General features: G+C 46.2%; 1 protein-coding gene across 1 annotated transcript in view; it reads left to right on the top strand.

Moving 5' to 3' along the window:
- The first annotated feature begins 4682 nt into the window (after window positions 1-4682).
- SCTR (secretin receptor) overlaps window positions 4683-21013 on the top strand; it is a 70145-nt gene continuing 53814 nt past the window's right edge. The window contains exon 1 of the mRNA XM_026510139.4: window positions 4683-5179. Within this exon, the coding sequence (XP_026365924.3) occupies window positions 5108-5179 (72 nt within the window). The 5' untranslated portion in view covers window positions 4683-5107. The remainder of the gene's footprint in view (window positions 5180-21013) is intronic.

Below are 21013 nucleotides of genomic sequence, written 5' to 3' on the forward strand. Positions count from 1 at the left end.
CCTTTTGGAAACTTTCTTTGTCTCCCAACTTAAAAGTACATAATGGATCGCTGCTCACAATCCCAGAGCAGCTCTTTCTGCCCACGGGTCCGGTCCCTGTGCTTTAATAAAACCACCTCCTTTGCCCTGAAAACATCTCAAGAATTCTTTCTTGACCGTTTCCTCCTGGGCTCAAACAAATCACAACACATCGTGGGGGCCGGGAAGATCGGTTGTGGAGGCTCGAGCCCGCCACCTCCCCGCCGCGGCAGGGGCCCCAAAGAAATTTCTCCCTTTCTCTTTTCCAGACCCTCGTCTCTTGAGTTACTGGCTTCTCTCTTGCCACGAGTTTATCTGAGTTTGTTGAGCAACAGTGTGGGCAAATTCAGCCAGGAGCTCTTCTTTCAGTTTGTCTGCCCATCTTGGGATCCCCCATCCCACCCCCCAACCAGTTGGCTGTGGGAGTGTCAGGGCTCACCAGTTCCTTTCCTGAGTTAGCGACTATGATAGATGGACTGGTAATAAGGCAATACAAAGCAACAGAAGCAGCCCTGGGTCATTTCCAGGGCTGGGTCATCAATCACAATACAGTTTCCACCTGCTCTTTCTTGGGGTGCACACCTTTGGGATCGTGAGCCACCATGGGAGCTGCCTGTCACTGCGACCATGTGGAGAAAGCACACAGAGACAGCGGGGGACAGCTGAGGAGCCCCAGCTGCTCCAGCCCCAGCCATTTGAACAAGCGCATCTTAGGATCACTCTGGTCCTAGCCACAGTCTGACTGCAACCCTGGGAGAGACTTTTTTTAATTTAGATTTATTTATGTATTTGAGAGGGGGTGGAGGAAGGGGCAGAGGGAGAGGGAGAGAGTTCTAAGAAGACTCCCCGCTGAGCATGAAGCTGGACTGGGGCTCATTCCCATGATCCTGAGATCATGACCTGAGCCGAAATCAAGACTCGGCTGCTTCCTGCTTTAGCAACTGAGCCCCCTAGGTGCCCCTGGGAGAGACTTTGAATGAGAACTGCCTGGCTGAGGAGGAGAGTCAACCCCCAGAACCGTGAAATGATAATAAATACTTGCTGTGGTTTTCCATCACTAGAGTTGGGGGTGATGCGTGTGGGACAGAAACAATTCAGGGCTGGGGACCCAAAGTCCAGAGTTCCGGTTCCAGCAAGACTACCTCCCAAATGTGGGATTTTGAGCTACAACCTCATGATATCTCTGTTTCTTCATCTGTTCAGTGGGTATAACATTTCCAAGTGGGGTTGTTCTCCTTTTGCCTCCTCCCTCCCAAACCCATTTTCTCCCTTCTCCATCCAGCAGGTAAGCTGTATGGATAGTGTCTCTTGTCTGTCTGCCTTGTCTCTGGCATTGGGCCGTGTTCAGCCAGTGGAAGACACCACCAGGAGCTCAGCAGACAGGAGAAGAGAGGTCAGGGTATTTATCTGACCACCTGACCCCTTGCCAGGGCCATAGCTTTGACAGTGACTTCCACCCTCTAAAGTGACTCCAGGACAGCTCTTACCAACTTCTGGAACACTGCTGTCTCTCCTTGCCCCTTGTTAAAGAAAACATTATCCTGACACTTGTTAAAATGGTACGGAAGACTTTATTCAAGGCTGTTACTATACGGTTATTGCAACAGGGGAGAGAGAGCCAGCTCATCTTGGAACACAACAAGGACAGGTGGGGATTTATGGCCAAGGAGCAGGGTGAGGGGGGCAGTGGATGGAAGATCACTAAGAGAAGACATCAAAGGTGGGGGATTCTTGCTTGCAAGACTTAGCTTGAAGGCAGGCCAGGATAGAGACATCAGAGGTGGGGGATGAGGAACTTGATCAGATATCAAGGATGGTCAGCTATCCAGAGTTGGAGGGGGAAAAAAAGAGCTGGAGGGATTCTCACTAAGCTGAAGACGGTGGGACTCTTGCTGAGACTGGCCTGGGCAGGCCAGAGACAGAGGGGTCAAGGTCCAGGCCTAGACAGAAGAGGGCTCAGAGGAGTTGAGCTCAAGTTTCGTCAAGGAGAGAGTCTTTGCCATCCTTTTTAGGCCCACCGTTGCTAGTCCCTGGCACCTCACTGTTCCTTGTTGGTTCCCTTAACCTTGCCCACACCCCTGCACCTCAGTGGTCCTTTCATTAAACACTCTTCAGTGAAACCATCCGCTCGGCGGGTTCTCCCTCTCCTGCCAGTGGTCCTCCTCCCATTGGCTATGGTAACACACAAATGCCTAAAAGGTTCTCTAGCACACGGCAGGTATTAAATGCATTGTTAATTCCCTACCTCTGCCCTCCCACCCCATCATGAAATTGTTTTCTCAAACAGGTTTTATAAAGCCACTAACTGCATCCATGGCTTGTAAATGGGCTTCTCATGGAGCACTTCGGACCCTTTTCTCAACGCTCAGAGAAGCAGAGCCTCCCATTTAAGGAAGAATGGCTTGCCACAGGCCAGAAATTTATTAAATTGTCCAGAACAAATGTGGTTCTGCTATTTTACCGGAGACCATGAGACTCTGGTATCAGCACAGATTCCGTTTTTGTGTTGTTTTCTTGAAATTTCTTCCCATCAGAAAAGCAATAGACACAGTGGTTACAGAAAATATTCGAGGGGCACCTGGGTGGCTCAGTCGTTAAGCGTCTGCCTTCAGGTCGGGCCATAGTCCCAGAGTCCTGGGATCGAGCCCCGCATCGGGTTCCCTGCTCAGCGGGAAGCCTGCTTCTTCCTCTCCCACTCCCCCCTGCTTGTGTTCCCTCTCTCGCTGCCTCTCTCTCTGTCAAATAAATAAATAAAATCTTTAAAAAAAGAAAATATTCAAGCAGGGGCGCCTGGGTGGCTCAGTCGGTGAAGCGTCTGCCTTTGGCTCACGTCATGATCCCAGGGTCCTGGGATTGAGCCCCACATCGGGAGCCTGCTTCTCCCTCTCCCTCTGCCTGCCCCTCTGCCTAGCTGTGATCTCTCTCTCTTTCTCTGTCAAATAAATAAATAAAATATTTTAAAAATATATTCGAGCAACACGGAAGTCTATACAATAAAAATGGCAAGTCCTTACGGCATGTACTTTCTGATGTATATTTAGAGCGTTGGGGTTTAAGGGGCCCAGGAAGCAACATTCTTTGCAGCCTGAATCTTGAACCATTTAAGAAATAAGATTAAGACAGATGAGCTCAAATATCACTTTCATGAGCAATAAAGGTCATCTTGGAGAATGCGTCTATACCTGTGGGCAAGCGGGTTTTCTAAAACTGAACTGCAGAATTACTTAGACCACCCCGTCACTGGTGATACTGGATGAACACAGGCAGAGCGTTGAGCTGCAGTGACAGCCTGGCAAGGGCAATACACCTAACAGGCTCTCTGCAGGTGGGGGAGCTGTCAAAGGAAGGGGGGGGGTGCAGAACCTCATGTCAGTCCTTACCCCAAATGCGTGAATCACATAGAGCTCTCCCCACCTCTGCATTTGTGTGTGTGTGTGTGTGTGTGTGTGTGTGTGTTGGGGGGGGTTGAATGAGGGGTAGAGAAAGGTCAGGAGGATTATACTGATGGCTGCACTCAGGGAGGAAGGAAGCATCAAGGGTGGGGCTGAGTGTTCCTCTTCCACACGCATTATCTCCTGTTCTCCGCTACGGTACTAGTGCTTCCACAAACATCCTTGCACATATTTCATGGAGTCTTTGGGTGAGTATTTCCGTAGCAAAAGTTCTTACAAATGAGATCATGTTCATATATACTTTATGCTGATATATCCGTGGCATTGACCGTAGACCTGAGAGCTGAAAGCATTTTTTTCCTTTTTATTTTTGCTGTGATCTACCAACCTTGCCTTATCAATAGCCTCTTCAGGTAAGGAGGGCTGCTAAGGGCTACAATATGTTGCTTTAAATGGCAGGTTAGCTTAAAGGGGGGGGGGCAGATTAGGCATCTGACCAGAGGTCAGTCACAGAGAATCAGGGTATCAATGTTAGCCAGGCTTTCCCATCGGACCTTCTGAGTCAGGGGGACCCAGCAACATCATTGATCCTCCTGCACCCTCATGCCCTTTCTCTGTCAAATGGGCATAATATCACCAAGGGGCTTGGGGGGGGGGAATTCAAGGAGCTGGTGTGTATTTAAAGTGCCAGGAGAAAGCTCAAGATGGGAGAGCCAAGAGGAAAGGAGTGGGCACAAAAACAGAGAAAGAAAAAATTGGGTAAGAGCCATTTGAGGGGACCTTGTACTGAGAGGCTAAAAGCCAGCCTCCGGGTCATCTGGGCACTCAAACCCAGGTGGAGCAGGCTACTGGGGGGACCCGCCTGATGCTTAAATAGCTTCTCAGGGACACCAGGAGTACAAAGCCTCCAGGGGTTCGTCTTCAGCGCAGCCCCCAAAATGCCTGGGTGTACCACACCATCCACCCGGGGCTCACCCGAGCATCCAGACTTCCTCGTGTGATGGTGCCCATGGGAATGAAATTTTCTAGAAGGAGCGCTTATGACTTCAATAATGAAGAAACACAAAATGAAAATCAGAAACGCAGCGCCAAGTAGCTGACCCACCCAATAGATGCCATAGGCATTTACAGAGCACCCGCTATGTCCGCAGGACACTGGCACAACCTTTTTTTCACCCGAACGTGGTTATCAGTAGATGCGAGACTCCAGAAGGGGTCATAGGCCAGCCATCCGCGCGGGCAGCCAGGTTGCGGCAGGGCCGCCCCAGAACTTAAGCGCGCGCTCTTTCCGGACTCGGGGGGCGTTGCAGCGTCGAAGGCTCAGGCAGCGTGCCCTCGCCCGGTCTCCTCCGCCCCCGGGCTGAGCCTGCGGGAGCCGGCTGCGGCCCCCCGCGCCCTCCCTCCGCCTCCTCCCCTGCCAGCCGGCACGCCGGCCCCCTGCCAGTCGGGGCTGGGTGGAGGAGCGCCGGCAGCGCCGCGTCCTTATCAATGGGCTGGGCGGCTTAACGCGCGGCCACCTCTTCCGAGGAGAAGCAGTCCTGCCGCTCGCCGCGGGTTGGGTGGCCCGGCCATGGCTCTTCGGGACGCGGCGGCCGGCCGGGGCGCGGGCCCCCGCGGACGGCGCTGAGCTCCCGGGCCGGGGGTTGCGCACAGGTGGGCGGCCGTCGAGGCGCCCCCCGGGGAGCGCGCCGGGCACCATGCGTCCCCGCTTGCTGCTGTGGCCGCCGCCGCCGTCGCTGCTGCTGCTGCTCGCCTGCGCAGCGCACACGGTGAGTACCGCTCCCCTCCGCGGGCCCCACGCGAGGTGGGCGTGGAGGGGTCCCCAGATCTTCCGCGGAGGAGGGCGACTTCTTACACCCCGTTCCCCCCAAGGATCATTTCTATCAGCTCCTCGCCAGATAGCCTCCTCCCCCAGAATAAAAACAGCAAGTGCGTCGGGCGAAGGCAGCCCTAAGCTAACCCCCCTCTGCCCGCCTCGCCACCCCTCCCTCCAGGCTGTGCCTCGACGGAAACTCTGGAGGCGCCCCTGGCAGTGCCTATTGAGCCCTGGGCATTCTGCCTCCATTATTTCGTTGAAACCTCACGAGGCTTTCCAGGTTGATATTGTCACCCTCTCTTTATGGACGAGGACACAGAGACTCTAAGAGGCCAAAAATCTTGCCTAAGGAAAAGTTGATAGGAACCCACATCCGTCGGACCCAAAGCCTTGACATTTTCACACACACACACACACACACACACACACACACACACACACACTGGCTGTAGAAGGGGAAACCTCAGAAAGCTCTAGCTGGAGCTCCCGGGTCTGTCTGTGGCGGGACCCTTCCCTCCCTCTCCTTTGGGATTTGGCACCCTAAAGTCTGCATGTCTGGGGGGGTGCTGGGAGGAGCTGGCCTATGAAAACCCAGTGCAGGGAGAAGAAGAGGAGAAAGGCAGAGTGGGTGGCTTGTTTTCCTTTCCCACAGGAACTCCTTGGAATCCAGGGCCTCTCCCCCTGGGATGTGTGAATGAGTGGCTGCACCCAGACAGCCAGGATGGAAGGAATGGGGAGGGGGTAGTAGGGTGGGGAATGATTCCAGAACCACTTCTTCCCACCAGCATTCCAAACTGGCCCTCAATCCTCTGTCCCAAGAAACTCCCCAGGAAAAGTGCTCGGGGACCCAATTCTGAGTCTCCAGTCTCTGTCCTGGGTGAGTCCTTCCTGGTGTCCAATGACCTTGCCTTCCTGTAATCCTCTCCTGTTTGATTATAAGAAAAACCTTCAATCCCAGAGCTGATGGGAATGTTGACCCTTAGGAGCTCCCCATGCAGCAGCTCCGTGACATTCCAGCAGCAGTAGTTTGGAAAAGTGGAATTTGGGACTCTCGTGCCCAGCTCTCTTATAACCCTGGAGTCTCTTCTCTCCAGTGGCAGTGCTGGGGATTGGAAGGTGCTAGAGCAATAGTACCCATTCACTAATCTGAACTCCCAGTTTGGGGAAATGCCACCCAGGACACCGGAGACAATTCAAAGCCTCTAGCTATGTTGTTATTTGGTGCCCAGGGATGGGAGGGGCAATATCTTCTTCCTTACCCCCTTCCCCACCTCCTTCCTAGGGATTTGCAGTAACCCTGAGGTTGTCAGAAGAAATCAACAGGTGGCTGGGCTTCAGGACTGAGGTTCAACCTACATTTTTAGTCTCCAGGGGACCCCCAGGTTATGTCAAGAATAAGCATGGGGGGGGAATGAGAGCTTTCACTTGGTTGGAGCCTTCAGCGTGCCTTGGAAAGCTGCTTCATGATGCTCTGAGCCAATTTCCTTATTTTACAGATGAGAAAACTGAGACCCACAGAGAAAAGGGACCTGCCCCAAATCAACAACTTAGTGGTGGAGCTGGGACTAGCACCCAGATCTCTCGATCCCAGCCACCCAGGGCACTCTCCCTTATGTCCTTTGTCTTTACGTGTCATTTTCCTATGCTCATGTCCCGCCTTGTTTTACCACAAGATGGTTTCCTGTGTATAAGTCTTGGTCCTCTGGGTGTTTTATGGGCTTATCCAGACCTGAGGTCTCATACTTCTTGGCAAGAACTCCTTTAATAAATAAGAATGGAACTGACCTCCTTTGGTTGGAGTGTTTCCCAGCCTTTGAAACACTGCTTACCTTCTGTTTCTTTGACTCTGAGTGGTCGGACATTTGATTTGGGAATTTAAGGGCATTCAAACAATTTTTTATATTCATTTCCCCATTGAGTGAGATCATAGGCATCTTCCTAATAAGGCATCATTAGGCCAAATTGCTTATTACTGCTACGCACCCTCCCCCCTTGCCTTTCCATACAGGGAAGTGTCAGGAGGGTCCCTTGCAAACGGAAACCAGAAAGTGATGATGGCTGAAGGGGCCAGTTTTCTGAGACCTCCATGGGAAACACGGACCACACCTCCTTTTGCTATCCTACCCCCTTGAATCTCATGAGGACTTTTACCTGGAGCGATATTGAGATCTTTCACTAGCATGTCTGTCCTCTTCCTCCTCCCCAATACACACACTTTGAAATGTTGTCTTATTCATCTTCTATCCCTAGAGCCTGTCACAGTGTAAGATGGAGCTCAATGAGTGTGTGTTGGTTGAGTGAATGAGTGAATGAATGAAGTGATGACAGCCAAAGGGAGTGTCATAAGCTGTGGCACTTTCATGTAGCAACAAGTCATAAACAATGACATCTCGAAGGCGATCCTTGCTTACAAAATTGTACATAACCGCATCAAGCCAATGCGTAACAGTGACTCAAGGCAGGGCCTTTTAATCTGTAGCGTCTGGCAACCTCGATAACCTTAGTGAGTTAAATGGGGTGGAGAGGGCTGCCTTTTCCTTCAAGTGGGGTTTCTTAACTCTGACACTGTAACCCGGATATTAAATCTGGGCTTTCAGCAAGGAGTGCTAGGAAGGGAGCTAGGCCCTCCCTCAGTGTGGAGGAAGCCATGGGGTAGGAATAATGGGAACATGGGGGAGAAAGGGGAGTCACAGGATTCTTTGTCATGGGGGACTGTCCTGTGCCTTGCGGACCATCTAGCACCATCCCTGGGCTTTACCCACTAGAAGCCAGGAGCACCTCTCCATGTTGCACCCACAGAAAAATGTCTCCAGACATTGCCCAATGTCCTCTAGGAGGCGGGGAGGGCAGAACTCCCCCTGGTCGAGAACCAGTGCCTTAAAGTTTGTCCTGTTTTAGGGGAAATGCATGAGCAGAACTAACAATAAGGGTTTATTGAATGTTGGATTCAGGACAGTGGGTTTGGTGACAGGGAATCGGAGCCAAGGTACCCGATAAACACCCACTTGCAGACAAAATGACTTGTGCCGACAACGGGCTTGATCTTCTCCAGCCTCCCTCCTGCCCTCCCTCCTCTCTCCGGCCCCTCTCAATGGATGGCTCAGAAACAGAAAAGGTCCCGGCTTGGGGGTCTGGCACATGGTGCTACTTCCACCAGGGACTGACAAGCTCGGTGGCAACCGGGCAGGCAGAATTTCAGGGAGACCGCAAGGGTCATCCAAGGAGCTGGTTATTGACAACTCTTCAGAGGAAGCTCTCTGGGATTTGTTTTTTAAAGACTTTATTTATTTATTTATTTATTTATTTATTTATTTATTTGACAGAGGGAGAGAGAGAGCACAAGCAGGGGGAACAGCAGGCAGAGGGAGAGGGAGAAGCAGGCTCCCCGCTGAGCAGGGAGCCCTACATGGGACTCGATCCCAGGACCCCGGGATCATGACCTGAGCCGAAGGCAGACGCTTCACCAACTGAGCCACCCAGGTGCCCCCGGGATTTTTTATATCCCTGAAAATCACCTTCTCATTTTCCCGGGAAGTATTTGTGGATTTCTTTTAAAGTTGTTACTATCTCTAAAATGAATGTAAATGATGATGATGGCGATAAAGTCTTCCTTTATCGAGGCTCACCTCGCACCTGATACTCTGCCAAGTCCTTGCCGCATATCCGACTTGATTCTCGTAACCCTCATTGTGCGGAGGGAGAAGCAGAGGCTCAGAGAGAGGTGAAGCCATCAGTCAAGGCCATCCACCCAGACATGGTGTGAGGACCCAGACCCGGATTCTTAACCAGTAAATCCAGCACACGCCTGCTCCCAGAAAGAGGCTGCGCTGGTTTCTGGTGCCCAAGGGGCTGTCACAAAATTCTCTCCCAAGCCTCAAAGTGACATTAATTTCAGTTTAATCTAATCGCTTTCTAAAACATAAAACAAATACTGAATTACACACAGCACTTTATTAAGGAGGCCAGAGATGAGCGCAGGGTCACAAAATCAATCAACTAGGAGGTACACTTCCCAAATTCTTTAGGGGGGGGGTCCTTCTCTTAGCTTTGGCATCATCTTTCTGCACTCCCATGGAGCCCACCTCTCCACCCTGTCCCCACTATCCCCGCCCTCTGGCTTCCTCTATGCCCAGGGAGGAGGGAGGGTGTAGCTCTCTTCCTGGCACCCATCTTTGAAAGCCCAGACTTCATAACCAGGGTTGGAGCTCCACCACCACCCTCCAATGTCCCCTGACTTGTTCCTCGCTTCCCCGCCTTTAGCAAGCTGAGGTTTCTCACCACTGACCTTCACTCAGGCGTTGGGACAACCTGCAGCCCAAGGTAAAACCCACAACACTCAGATCCTATCTACTTGCTTACATTACAAACAGAGGGCTACTCAGTGTTCCTGTGGACTCCAGAAAATAATAATATCCTGGGGCCCAGCCAGCCTCAACATTCTGTGTGCGGCAGATTCCAAGGGGCATTCGGGGAAGGGACATCCCTGCTTGGCCATGTCCTGAAGTCCCAGCCCACCATGCTGCCTGTGTTCCTAAGTTTTCCTGCCTTCTCCAGAATCTCCATATGTCCCACATCGGTCCCTCAGCCGTGGGCTCTCCCACATCGGTCCCTCAGCCGTGGGCTCTCCTTGTTGTCTATGATCCTGACCTTACCAACCCCCTTTCCATTTTCAATAGACAGGCTTGCCTCCTATTGGAGCAGGAACTAAGTCCCATTCACCTTCGTGTCCCTAGTGATGAATCAATTGCTTGGCATAGAGTAGGTGTTCAATAAATATTTGGTGAAGTTTTGCATTTTGAGCTGGTTGTTTGATAATATGTTTCCTCTTCTTAGTTCTCACTGTATAAACTAGCTAGTATCACATCTCCTTTTATTTCCCCCTTGAAAAAATTTCCTTCCAGTCTAAGTGGGCAGGCCAGTAATTGTATCATAAAGTGTGATTGGCAGAGTGATGTTGAGTGTCTTCACCTTCTTCAGAATTCAATAGATTTTGACTTTATATCCTCCCAGATTTTACCTTTTCAGATTCAAGAGTCCCAAGTTTAACTAGCAGAACTCTCTCTTGACATCTTTCTTCTCTTATTTTGCTTAATTATTCTCTCTCTCTGCAGACTGAAGTTTTCTGTTGCTTTCTGCAGGATAGAATATGGCTGCCCCATAGCTGTCCCACAGTACATGCTTTAGGAATGGGAGAGATTGACCTTACTCCTCCTTACAAGGCTAAGTATCCAAGAGAAGAAAGCCCATTGTTCCAAACTGGGTTAGGTTTTCTCCAAACGTCTGATTATTGAGATGGGACCTCACAGCACACCTCATTGTGAAGGGGTCTTCTCAAAGAGGAGTTGTTGGCTAATAGTTTGAGTAGACACCTCAAAATATGCCTACCGTCTGAGAAAGAAAAGGACAGTGGAAGCTAATCGCACAATCATGAAGCAACAGATATGAACTTGTACACTGTAGTGGGCCAGCCATGACTGGGGACCAAGGTCAGTGCTGAAGTATCAAGAGTGATACTTGTACAGAGACACTACTAGGTACATAGTCTTAGAAAGTTTACAACTTAAGTGCCTTTCCTTAAAAAAAAAAATTACTATAGGTTATGCCCCCTAAAGCCAAAACTGAGTCTAAAATATGGGATACAGGGGTACCTGGCTGGCTCAGTCCATAGAGCATGTGACTCTTGATCTTAGGTTTATATGAGTTCAAGACCTACATTGGGAATGGAGCCTACTTTAAAGAAATAAAATAAAATAAAATAAAATAAAATAAAATAAAATAAAGGACACAAAAAAGTGGAATTTACCCAGGATGGCAATGGGCAGATCAATTGCACGGCTCTGAAACAGAGGATTTGCCCAGAAAGTCAAAGGACTCCTCGAAGTCAGTTCCAGAGAGGCTCCTTGCAGAGCTACTCTACTCAGAACCGTGGAGTGCAGCTACGCTAGGTAATTGCCTAGGAATTTTGTGATGAACAAGAAAAAAGAAAGTTAATTTAAAATTCCAGCAAAAGACAGCAGTTATATGAAAAACTTCACCGTGCAAGTGTTCTTTTTAAAGTTTGACATGATTGCAGCAATATTTTTAAAACTCCAAAAGTAAAGATGGCCTGGACTCAAAATCTGAAACTGAAGAAGAAAGTCATGTAATGTGTGTTTTTGTTTATTAATTAAAATAATAAAGAAAAGTACTATTGAGTAAAATTCTTTTTTCTTACAATCCCTTAGTGAATTTATGAGGAATACATATTTTTAAGTATACTTTGGTCCGAGGGGCCGTTTTTACTACCAAGCAGCATCTCATTCTTGGTAGCAACTATTTTGGTATTTTCTGCTCAGAATAATTCACTTACGGTGCTAAATATATGTTTGTTTGTTTTGTTTCTCTCACATTGACAACCAGTTTTCCAACTCTCCAGACACTAGCTGGGTGTTCTAAAGTTCAGTTCAGTTCTGGGGCGCCTGGATGGCTCAGTCGGTTAAGCATCTGCCGTCGGCCCAGGTCATGATTCCAGGGTCCTGGGATCGAGTCCCGGGGTTGGGATCGAGCCCTGCGTTGGGCTCCCTGTTCAGTGGGGAATCTGCTTCTCCCTCTCCCTCTGCACCTCCCCTGGCTCATGTGCTGTCTCTCAAATAAATAAATAAAATCTTTTAAAAAAATCAATTTCAATTCAGTTCTGACTCTAACCACCTGGAATCAGTACAGACCCTGTGGGTTAAGGACACAGTCAGACTGCTCCTACTTTAGACGCCAGTCAGGAGCCCGGGCCACCCGTACTTCTGGCTGATCAGCTGTACATCGGGGGTTCCCATGACCTCCTCCTTTGATCAGGTAATTTGCTAGAAGGGCTCAGAGAACTCAGGAAAGTACTTTACTTGCCATTACTAATTAATTATAAAGGATACAACTCAGGGACAGCCAAGTGGAAGAAATGCAGAGGGTGCGGAAGGGGGAGTATGGACACTCTCCAAACCCTCTCGTGTAGGGTATTTATGTAGGTTTCATTACACAGGCATGATGGACGAGATCACTGACCATTGGTGACTTACTCAATCTCTGCCCTCTCTGCGGTGGTCAGCAGGGCAGCTGGAAGTTCCAATCTCTCACCACACGGTTGGTCTTTCTGGTGACCAGCCCCCATACTGCAGATCTCCAGAGGCCCCCACCCGCCAGTCCCCTTAGCAGCATATACAAAGTCACTCATCATTTTGGAGATCCCCAGGGTCTTAGAAGCTCTTGTATTAGGAACTGAGAAGTAAGACCCAATATCTTACAACCCGGGTCCATCCGGATTGTCCATTATTCAAATAATATAGATTCTAGGAAGACAGAATAGAGAAGATGAAGGGAGGAAATAGTAAAATAAATCAACTAACATTTTAAAAATTCCCAGACATGAAGAACACAAATCTTCAGATAGAAATGTCCCCTGAGTATCTAATCAATGAATAAAAAAAGAAGCATTTCCACAAGGAATTTAGAAGCAATTAAAAACAAGAAAAATCCTGAGTATTTCTACGGAGAAAACAGAAGTCACATGCAAAAGGTTTGGAAGCACAATTGGATTTCTTATCGATACTGGAAGAGAGAAGGAGAAATGCCTTCAAATTCTGGAAGGAAATTTCTTTTCAACCCAGAATTCTCTGCCCAAATTTGATTAATTATCAAATTAATAAAAGCTTTTCATTCCTGCAGAGATTACAAAGTTTATCTCCTACATATGCTTTCATAGGAAGTGACTAGAGAATGTGCTTCTGCAAAACAAGGAGGTGAAGCAAGGAAAAAGACGTGGAATCTATGAAAGTGAAGTCTAGTCAGAAGACTTGGGGAGAGGGTACCCCAAGCCACAGCCAGGCACCTGACCCAGATTGGAGCAAGAGGAACGAGGACCAGCAGATAGGTCTCCGGAGGTAAAACAAATACAACCGTTGATAGATGTCTCTCGGAGCTGTTGGAGCACTTGGAAAAATTAGCCATAGGTACATAGAACACTAATCAAATGAAAAAAACAAAGTAATTATTGACCTCAGGAAAAACAAAATGTACAAGAAGAGACATAATCATTTTACATGGCTAGACTTAGCGGTGAACAATATACTTCATAGTCAAAACAAGGCATTATAAGTAGAGACCATTCATTTAACTGAAAATTAAATCAAGATAAGTATATGTAATATATGGGGGACAGAAGCATATGTAGGGAGATTTAAAAACATCTAAATCTTTGTCTTCCATAACAGAGAGTTTTAAATAGAGTCTCAGATTAATAAACCAAGAAATAGCAGTATAAGAATATAATCTTAAAATCTGGAGGGGTGCCGGGCTGGCTCAGTCAGAGAAGCATGAGACTCTTGATCTCAGGGTCATGAGTTTGAACCCCATGTCGGGTGTAGAGATTACTTTTAAAAAATCTTAAGAACGGGGCGCCTGGGTGGCTCAGTCGTTGAGTGTCTGCCTTTGGCTCAGGGCGTGATCCCGGCGTTCTGGGATGGAGACCCGCATCAGGCTCCTCCACCGTGAGCCTGCTTCTTCTTCTCCCACTCCCCCTGCTTGTGTTCCCTCTCACTCTGGCTGTCTCTCTCTCTGCCAAATAAATAAAATCTTTTTAAAAATCTTAAAAACAATATGGAGATTAAAAACAAAAATGAACAGTTAAAAAGAGTTGAAATGGTTGCCTCTGGAAAGTAGGTAAAGGTTAGGGAAGGAAACTGCTATTTTTCATGACAAACTCCTTGGCACTAGTACAAGTAAAAGATAAAAAAAACACATATACACAGATTCCAATTTTTTAACTGTTTGAAGATATCTTTAAGGACTAATAGCTCTTGTTTTGAGGACAATGTTAGCAGTCCTTTCATCTTCATTTGTCTGTTTCTTCTGTGAATTTTATTTATTTATTTACTCATTTATTCATTTACTTATTTATTTATAAAGATTTTATTTATTTATTTTAGAGAGGGACAGAGAAAGCACAGCGGGGAAGGGTAGAGGAAGAGGAAGAGAGAATACCAAGCAGACTCTGTGAAGAGTGCGGAGCCCAACTTTGAACTCGATCTCATGATCCTGAGATCATGACCTGAGCCAAAACGAAGAGTCAGACACTTAACCGACTGAGACACCCAGGCTCCCCTCTCCTGTGAATTTTAAGTAAAATTATATTTAATAATTATTTAGAAATATACATAGAAATATACATGCAGCCTCTCCTTCCCTTCTCTAGGTTAATTTAGATAAGAAGGGGGCTCGTTTCCCATTTATTCTCCCTCCAATGTCTCTTCCGGGTGGTTGCTCCATCAAACACACTCCTCCCAGCCCCTCCCAGCAACCCAAAGGGCCCCTTTTCTTAACTACTGGTCACCATCTGGAGCCGTGGGCTCAGTCCTTTCAGCAGGATGCTGCTGCCAGCATGCCACCACAACACAAAATTACATTTTATGGAAAGATCAAGGGTGAAAGAAATGTGGAACGAGCCACTTCATACCCATCAGGATGGCTGTTATTAAAACAAAATACAGAAACAGGGGCTCCTGGATGGCTCAGTTGGTAGAACGTGCGACTCTTGATTTCAGGGTCCTGAGTTTGAGCCCCATGTTTGGTGTAGAGCCTACTTTTAAAAAATACAAAGAAAATAGGGGTGCCTGGGTGGCTTAGTTGGCCAAGCCTCTGACTCTTGATTTAGGCTCAGGTCATGATCTCAGGGTCATGAGATCGAGCCCAGTGTTGGGCTCCGCACTCAGTGTGAAGTAGGCTTCAGATTCTTTCCCTTCCGTCTTCCTCCCCCTCTGCTCCTCCTCATCTCTCTCTCAAATAAATAAATAAATAAAATTTTCAAAAAACATAAAGTAAAATAAAAATAGCAGGGGTTGATGAAGATGTGGAGATAACGGAACCCCTGTGCATTGCTAGTGGGAATGTAAAAAGGATGCAGAGGCTGTGGAAAACCATTTGGTGGTTCCTAAAAAAGTAAACATAGAATTACCATATGATTCAGCAGTTCTGTCTCTGGATATACACCCACAAGAATTGAAAGAAGGGACTCAGATATTTGCACACCCATGTTCATAGCGGCATTATTTACAATAGCCAAGAAGTAGAAGCTACGTGAGTGTCCATCAACAGATGAATAGAAGAACAAGACGTGGTGTGTACACACAATGAAATATTATTCAGACTGACAAAGGCATGAAATTCTGATAGATGCTACAACCTGGATGAATCTTGAAAACATACTAAGTGAAGTAAGCCAGACATAGAGCAAATACCATACGATTCCATTTACATGAAATACCTACAATAGGCAAATTTGTAGAGTCAGAGAGTAGACTGGAAGTCATCAGAGGCTGCGGAAGGAGGGAAATGGGTAGTTATTGCTAAGGGTACAGAGTTTCTGGCGCAATGTTGAGGAAGTTCTGGAAATAGTGGCGATGGTTGTACAACATTGTCAACGTACTTAATGCCACTGTATTGTACACTTAAACGTGTTTAAAGCCCTAAATTTTGTGTTATGTACATTTTACTACAATTTAAAAAAAAAGAGAAAGGTAGGATAAGAAGAAAAAGTTAAACTGTCTTCTGATTAATATTTTTTTCTGTAGTCGCAGGGGAAAACACCAAGGAAGTTGAACTTTTCTTGGAGAGATGTTCCTAGTGCATGTGTCCTCTCATTTCTAACCTTGCTCCATTTTTCTCAAGAGTCCTCTCTGTGGGTGTACCCCTTTCTTGAATTGCAGAGTGCAAATCACCACCTCTTGGGGGAAACTTCACTGCCTAAATGACACACATTGGAGCTGCCCTAGAATCTCTTTCCTACCTTGTGTCGGTCAGCTATGCTGCATAACAATCACAAACAACTCAGTGGTATACAGCAACAAGTGTTTATTTCTCTCTTTGTTTGCAAGTGAGCTAGGGTTTGATTGATCCAGGCCAGGCTCAGCTGGCTTGGCTCCAGCCCCCGGGGTCAGGTTCAAGTCTACGCATGTGTGTTATTCATTCCTCCAAGACCAGCAGGATACCCCAGGTGGCAGAAATGCAAGAGAGCAAGCACAACTGTGCAAACATATTTCAAGTCTCTCTTCATATCAGATCTACCTAATATCCTAGTGACCAGTCACATGGCCAAGCCCAACCGAGAAAGGATACTCCACCCACCATGAGGTCATATGTATAAACTCCTATAGGCAATTGAGACCAATAATTCTAATTATAATAACGCTTCTTTCCCTGTCCTTGGCAGTAAGTCTTCTAAGTCTGTGATGAGTTACTGTGTCTGTATTAATACCAAAAGGATGCTATGGAATGTGGAAGTTCACCAGTGCAGTCCAGGATGGATTTTGTCCTCTGAATCTGGCAGCAGAGTCAAGCCTGAAGTGTTGCCCTCATCCCCGTGATTGGATATGGCTCATCACCATATCCACACGTGAAAGAGGGAGGTGTGTTTCTTTCCTTTTAAGGGCATAAGATAGCATTTGCACATGTGTCTTTCACTCTAATCCATTGCTAGAACTCAGTCATGTGAGCGTGTGTTAGTTGCAGGGAAATTGGAAACTGTAGTGTCCAGATGGGCAACCATATGCTCAGTTAAATTCTGATTGCGGTAGAGGAAAGGAAGAATAATTATTAAGGAGACAAAGAGCAGTTTCTGCCAGAGAGGTTATAACTAGAGGTGGGAATGGGAACAGAGACATGGAATGAATTCTCTACCTTCCTCTTTATATTTACATTTTATTTTAAAAGTTTCATATAATTTTCTTAATACTTTCATGTATTCTCTTCCAGATTTTCCTCTGAAAATATGGTACATTATATATCCTTACAATCACACTGTATATACAACTTTGTGTCATGCTCTTCTCATTTAATATCATGGTGTCACCATTAATAGTGTGTATTGCTGAGTAGTCTTCTGAATTATCACGGATAATGGCTAACACTATCGCATTGAATGTAATTTCAAGATTATAGTATTATAATTTATGTTGAATGTTAGTTGAGTGTACCCTCAGATATTTAAATTGTCTCTTTTTAAGATTTAAACTTTTAATTTTGAGATAATTGTAGACCTTAAGAAATAATACAGAAAGATCCACATCCCCCTCCCCCCTCCCCCCAGCAAAAGCCTTTTGTCAGTTTCTCCCAGTGATAAAATCTTGCAAAACTAGGGGCACCCGGGTGGCTCAGTACGTTAAACGTCTGCCTTCGGCTCAGGTCGTAATCCCAGGGTACTGGGATCGAGCCCCATGTTGGGCTCTCTGCTCAACAGGGAGCCTGCTTCTCCCTCTCCCTCTCCCTCTGCCTGCTGCTCTCCCTGCCTGTACTCTCTCTCTCTCTGTCAAATAAATAAATAAAATAGTACAGTATTACAACCCCAGCATCGGTATTGATACAGTCAAGGTACAGAACATTTCTATGACCCCAAGGAACTTTCACTGTGCCCTGTCACAGTCACGGCCACTTCCCTCAAACTCCTACTACTTCCTTAATTCCTGACAACCACTCACCTGCTCTCTATTTCTATAACTTTGTCATTTCAAGAGTTACCTAGGTAGAATCATACAGTATGGTATGTAACCCTTGGGGATTGGCTTTTTTCATTCAGCGTACTTCTCTGGAGATTCGCCTAGGTTGGCCCATGTATCAGTAGTTCGTTCCTTTTTAGCGCTGAGTGGAGTTTCATAGGATGGATGTACCATCATTTGTTTAACCATTCACCCATTGGAAGATATCTGGATTGTTTCAGTCTGGGGCTGTTATGAATAAAGCTGCTATAAATATTCACGTACAGGTTTTTGCATGAATATAAGTTCTCATTTCTCTGGGATAAGGCCTAGGAGTGCAATTGCTGGGTCATGTAAGAGTTGCATGTTTAGCTTTTGTAAAAACGCTGCCAACCTGTTTTCCAGAGTGGCTATACCATTTTCATTCCCACCAGCAATGTATGAGTGATCTAGTTTCTCCACTACCTCGCCAACATCTATTGTTACTATTTTTAAAATGTTAACTATTATGATAGGAGTGTAGTGATAACACATTGTGGTTTCAATTTGCGTTCACTTAATAGCCAATGATTTTGGTGAAAACCATTTTACGTGCTTATTTGCCATCTGTGTATCTCCTGTGAAATGTCTCTTCACGTCTTTTACCTATGTTCTAACTAGATTTTTGTTTGTTTACTGTTGAGTCTTGAATGTTCTTTATAAATTCTAGATACTAGTCCTTTCTTAAATATGTGACTGCAACTATTTTCTCCCACTCTGTAACTTGTCTTTTCATCCTCTTAATATGGTTTTTCATGAAGCAAAAGTATTTTTAATTTTAATTTAGTCCAATTTATCTGGCTTTCCTTTTATGGATTGTGCTTCTGTTGTCACGTATAACCCTGAAAGTCTGTTCATTTTTTTGTTTTTATCTATCTATCTATCTATCTATCTATCTATCTATCTATCTATCATCTATCTATCTATGGATTATTTATTTTTTTATTTTACTTTTTTTTAAATAAAAAAAATATTGTAAGCTCCGATGTGGGGCTTGAACTCACAACCCCAAGATCAAGAATCACATGCTTTACTGACTGAACCAGCCAGGCGCCACAAAGTTTGTTCATTTTTATTTTTGGTTTATTTTTTCTCTATATTGTTCAGATTGAGTGATTTCTACTGTCCTGTCTTCTAGCTCAGTGACCCTTTCCTCTGTCCACCCTCCACTACCACCCCTGCCACACACCACCACCATTCTCCTGTTGAGCCCTTCCACTAAGCTTTTTACTTCAGTTATTGTCTTTTTCAGTTGTACCATTTACATTGGATTTTTTTATATCTTCTATTTCTTTGCTGAGACTTTCTCTTTTTGCTGAGGTTGAAAGCTCTACATTTGTTTCAAATATCCTTATAACTGCTCACTGAAGCATTTTTATGATGGCTGCTTTACAATCTTTATCACATTGTTCCAGATCCCTGTCACCTCAGTGTTGGCATCAATGGATCACCTCTTTTCATTCAGTTTGATGTCTTCCTGGTTCTTAATATGATGAGTGATCTTTGATTGAAAGCAGGACATTTTGTATTGCTGTACAACTGTGTCTTATTTAAATCTCTCTTAGTTGGCTTTTCCCGATGGGGGAAGGGGGTGGGTGCTAGGTGTAAGTAAATGTGCAGCTTCCCCACTCTGCCTTACTTGACACTGGCAAAAAAGAGAGGCTCTCCCCTTACTGCTGAATGAAGGGTGGGAGTATCAGCTCCCCACATGGTCTTATAACACTGCAGTGGGTGGGGTCTGATCACCACTGGTGATGGTGAAAGTCATGAGTGTCCACTAGCCCCCCTCTGTGTTTAGAGAAACTTCTTTTAGCCATTCTTGGAGGGTAGGGTGCTGGCAATGAATTCTTTTAGTTTTTCTTATCATTTGAGAATGTCTTGATTTCCCTCTCATTTCTGGAGATATCTTTTACTGAGTATAGGATTCTGGGTTGACTGCTCTTTTCCTTCAGCACCTGTGGCACCAACCCAGTGGGGAGATGGAGAAGCACCTCATTACTTCTGGATTGGGGTGGAAGTCCAGTCTCCACTGACATCATGGGCTGGGGGGAATCTTTGTTAGCACATAGTAGGGATGAAAGTGCCAGCTCCCTACTTGGCTGTCTCTGACACCACCCTGGCAGGGAGACTGGGGACCCAGTTACAGCCCGGGGAAGGTGGAAGTCCTGGCTCCCCAGTTTTTTCTGTGGTATTTGGCTGTTGCAGGGCAGTTGTTGTCTATACATTTTCTGTCTTGCTAGACTCCCTCTTTCCTAGCCCTTGGCTTGAGAGAGCGGGCTTTTATTGGAGTTTTTTTTTTTTGTTTTTGTTTTTGTTTTTTTTTTGTCTACATCTGGCTGCATTTCCTTATGGCTAACTTCTTCAGTTCCAGTAATGGGATATTCAAGGTGAAGAGAAACTTCAGGGAACTCGCCACTTCCTTGAGCCATGAGGTCTTTAGCCACTGTGCCTTCTCTCCACCTTCCAGAATCTTCTGAGGCTTTTTTTGTATATAATGTCCAGGGTTTCTTGTTGTACTTAACAGGAGTAATAGGGAAAACGTACGTGCACTACATCTTCCTGAGAGCAGAAGTCCATCTCTTTGTCTCCATTAGATGTAAAGCTGCAACAGAATCCTTCATATAAAGCTTTTCCCACATATGGGATGGTTTCCTAGAAGTAAGTCAGTTGGCCAAAGGGTATGAACATTTTTGTGACACTTAATATATGATGACATCCCTTTGAAGATTGTACCTGCTCACACTTCCTCCAGCAGTTTCTCACCTTTCTAAGAGTAATGTTCGTTTCAAAGAGGCACTGAACAGAATGTGTGCCTGCTTGAGATCCTTGCTGAACTAAAGGCAGCTTGCCAACCTGTAGGTGAATTTTTCCACTAAAGTTGTTCTACTGCCTCCGCTGAAAAGCCAGAGGGCGCTGGTGATGATGGACTTCAGTAAGCAGGCGGGAGCCCCACAAGAGGACAGGGACCTGAATATATGGGGCCGCATGCTGGTTCTCCTAACAATGACTATACTCTTAGGAAGCTGCTTGTTTCAATATGAGAGTCTGAATATAAGAGTCATCACAAGCCATGTGATGAAGTCGTTTGCTATATTGTCAGGTGTGAGATGGAAACTTAAGTGAGATGAATGGGGAAGGAATGAGCATAGTATGATTTGAATGCTGGGAGGGCACAGGCATCCCTGCAGCTGCTCTGTTGCCGCTGATCATAGGCTCTGGGCCAAGGGGTGTGAGGTGTGTACTTCGTGGGGATCACA

Source organism: Ursus arctos, unplaced genomic scaffold (genome assembly GCF_023065955.2).
Source record: "Ursus arctos isolate Adak ecotype North America unplaced genomic scaffold, UrsArc2.0 scaffold_1, whole genome shotgun sequence".
In the NCBI taxonomy this organism is placed as follows: domain Eukaryota; kingdom Metazoa; phylum Chordata; class Mammalia; order Carnivora; family Ursidae; genus Ursus; species Ursus arctos.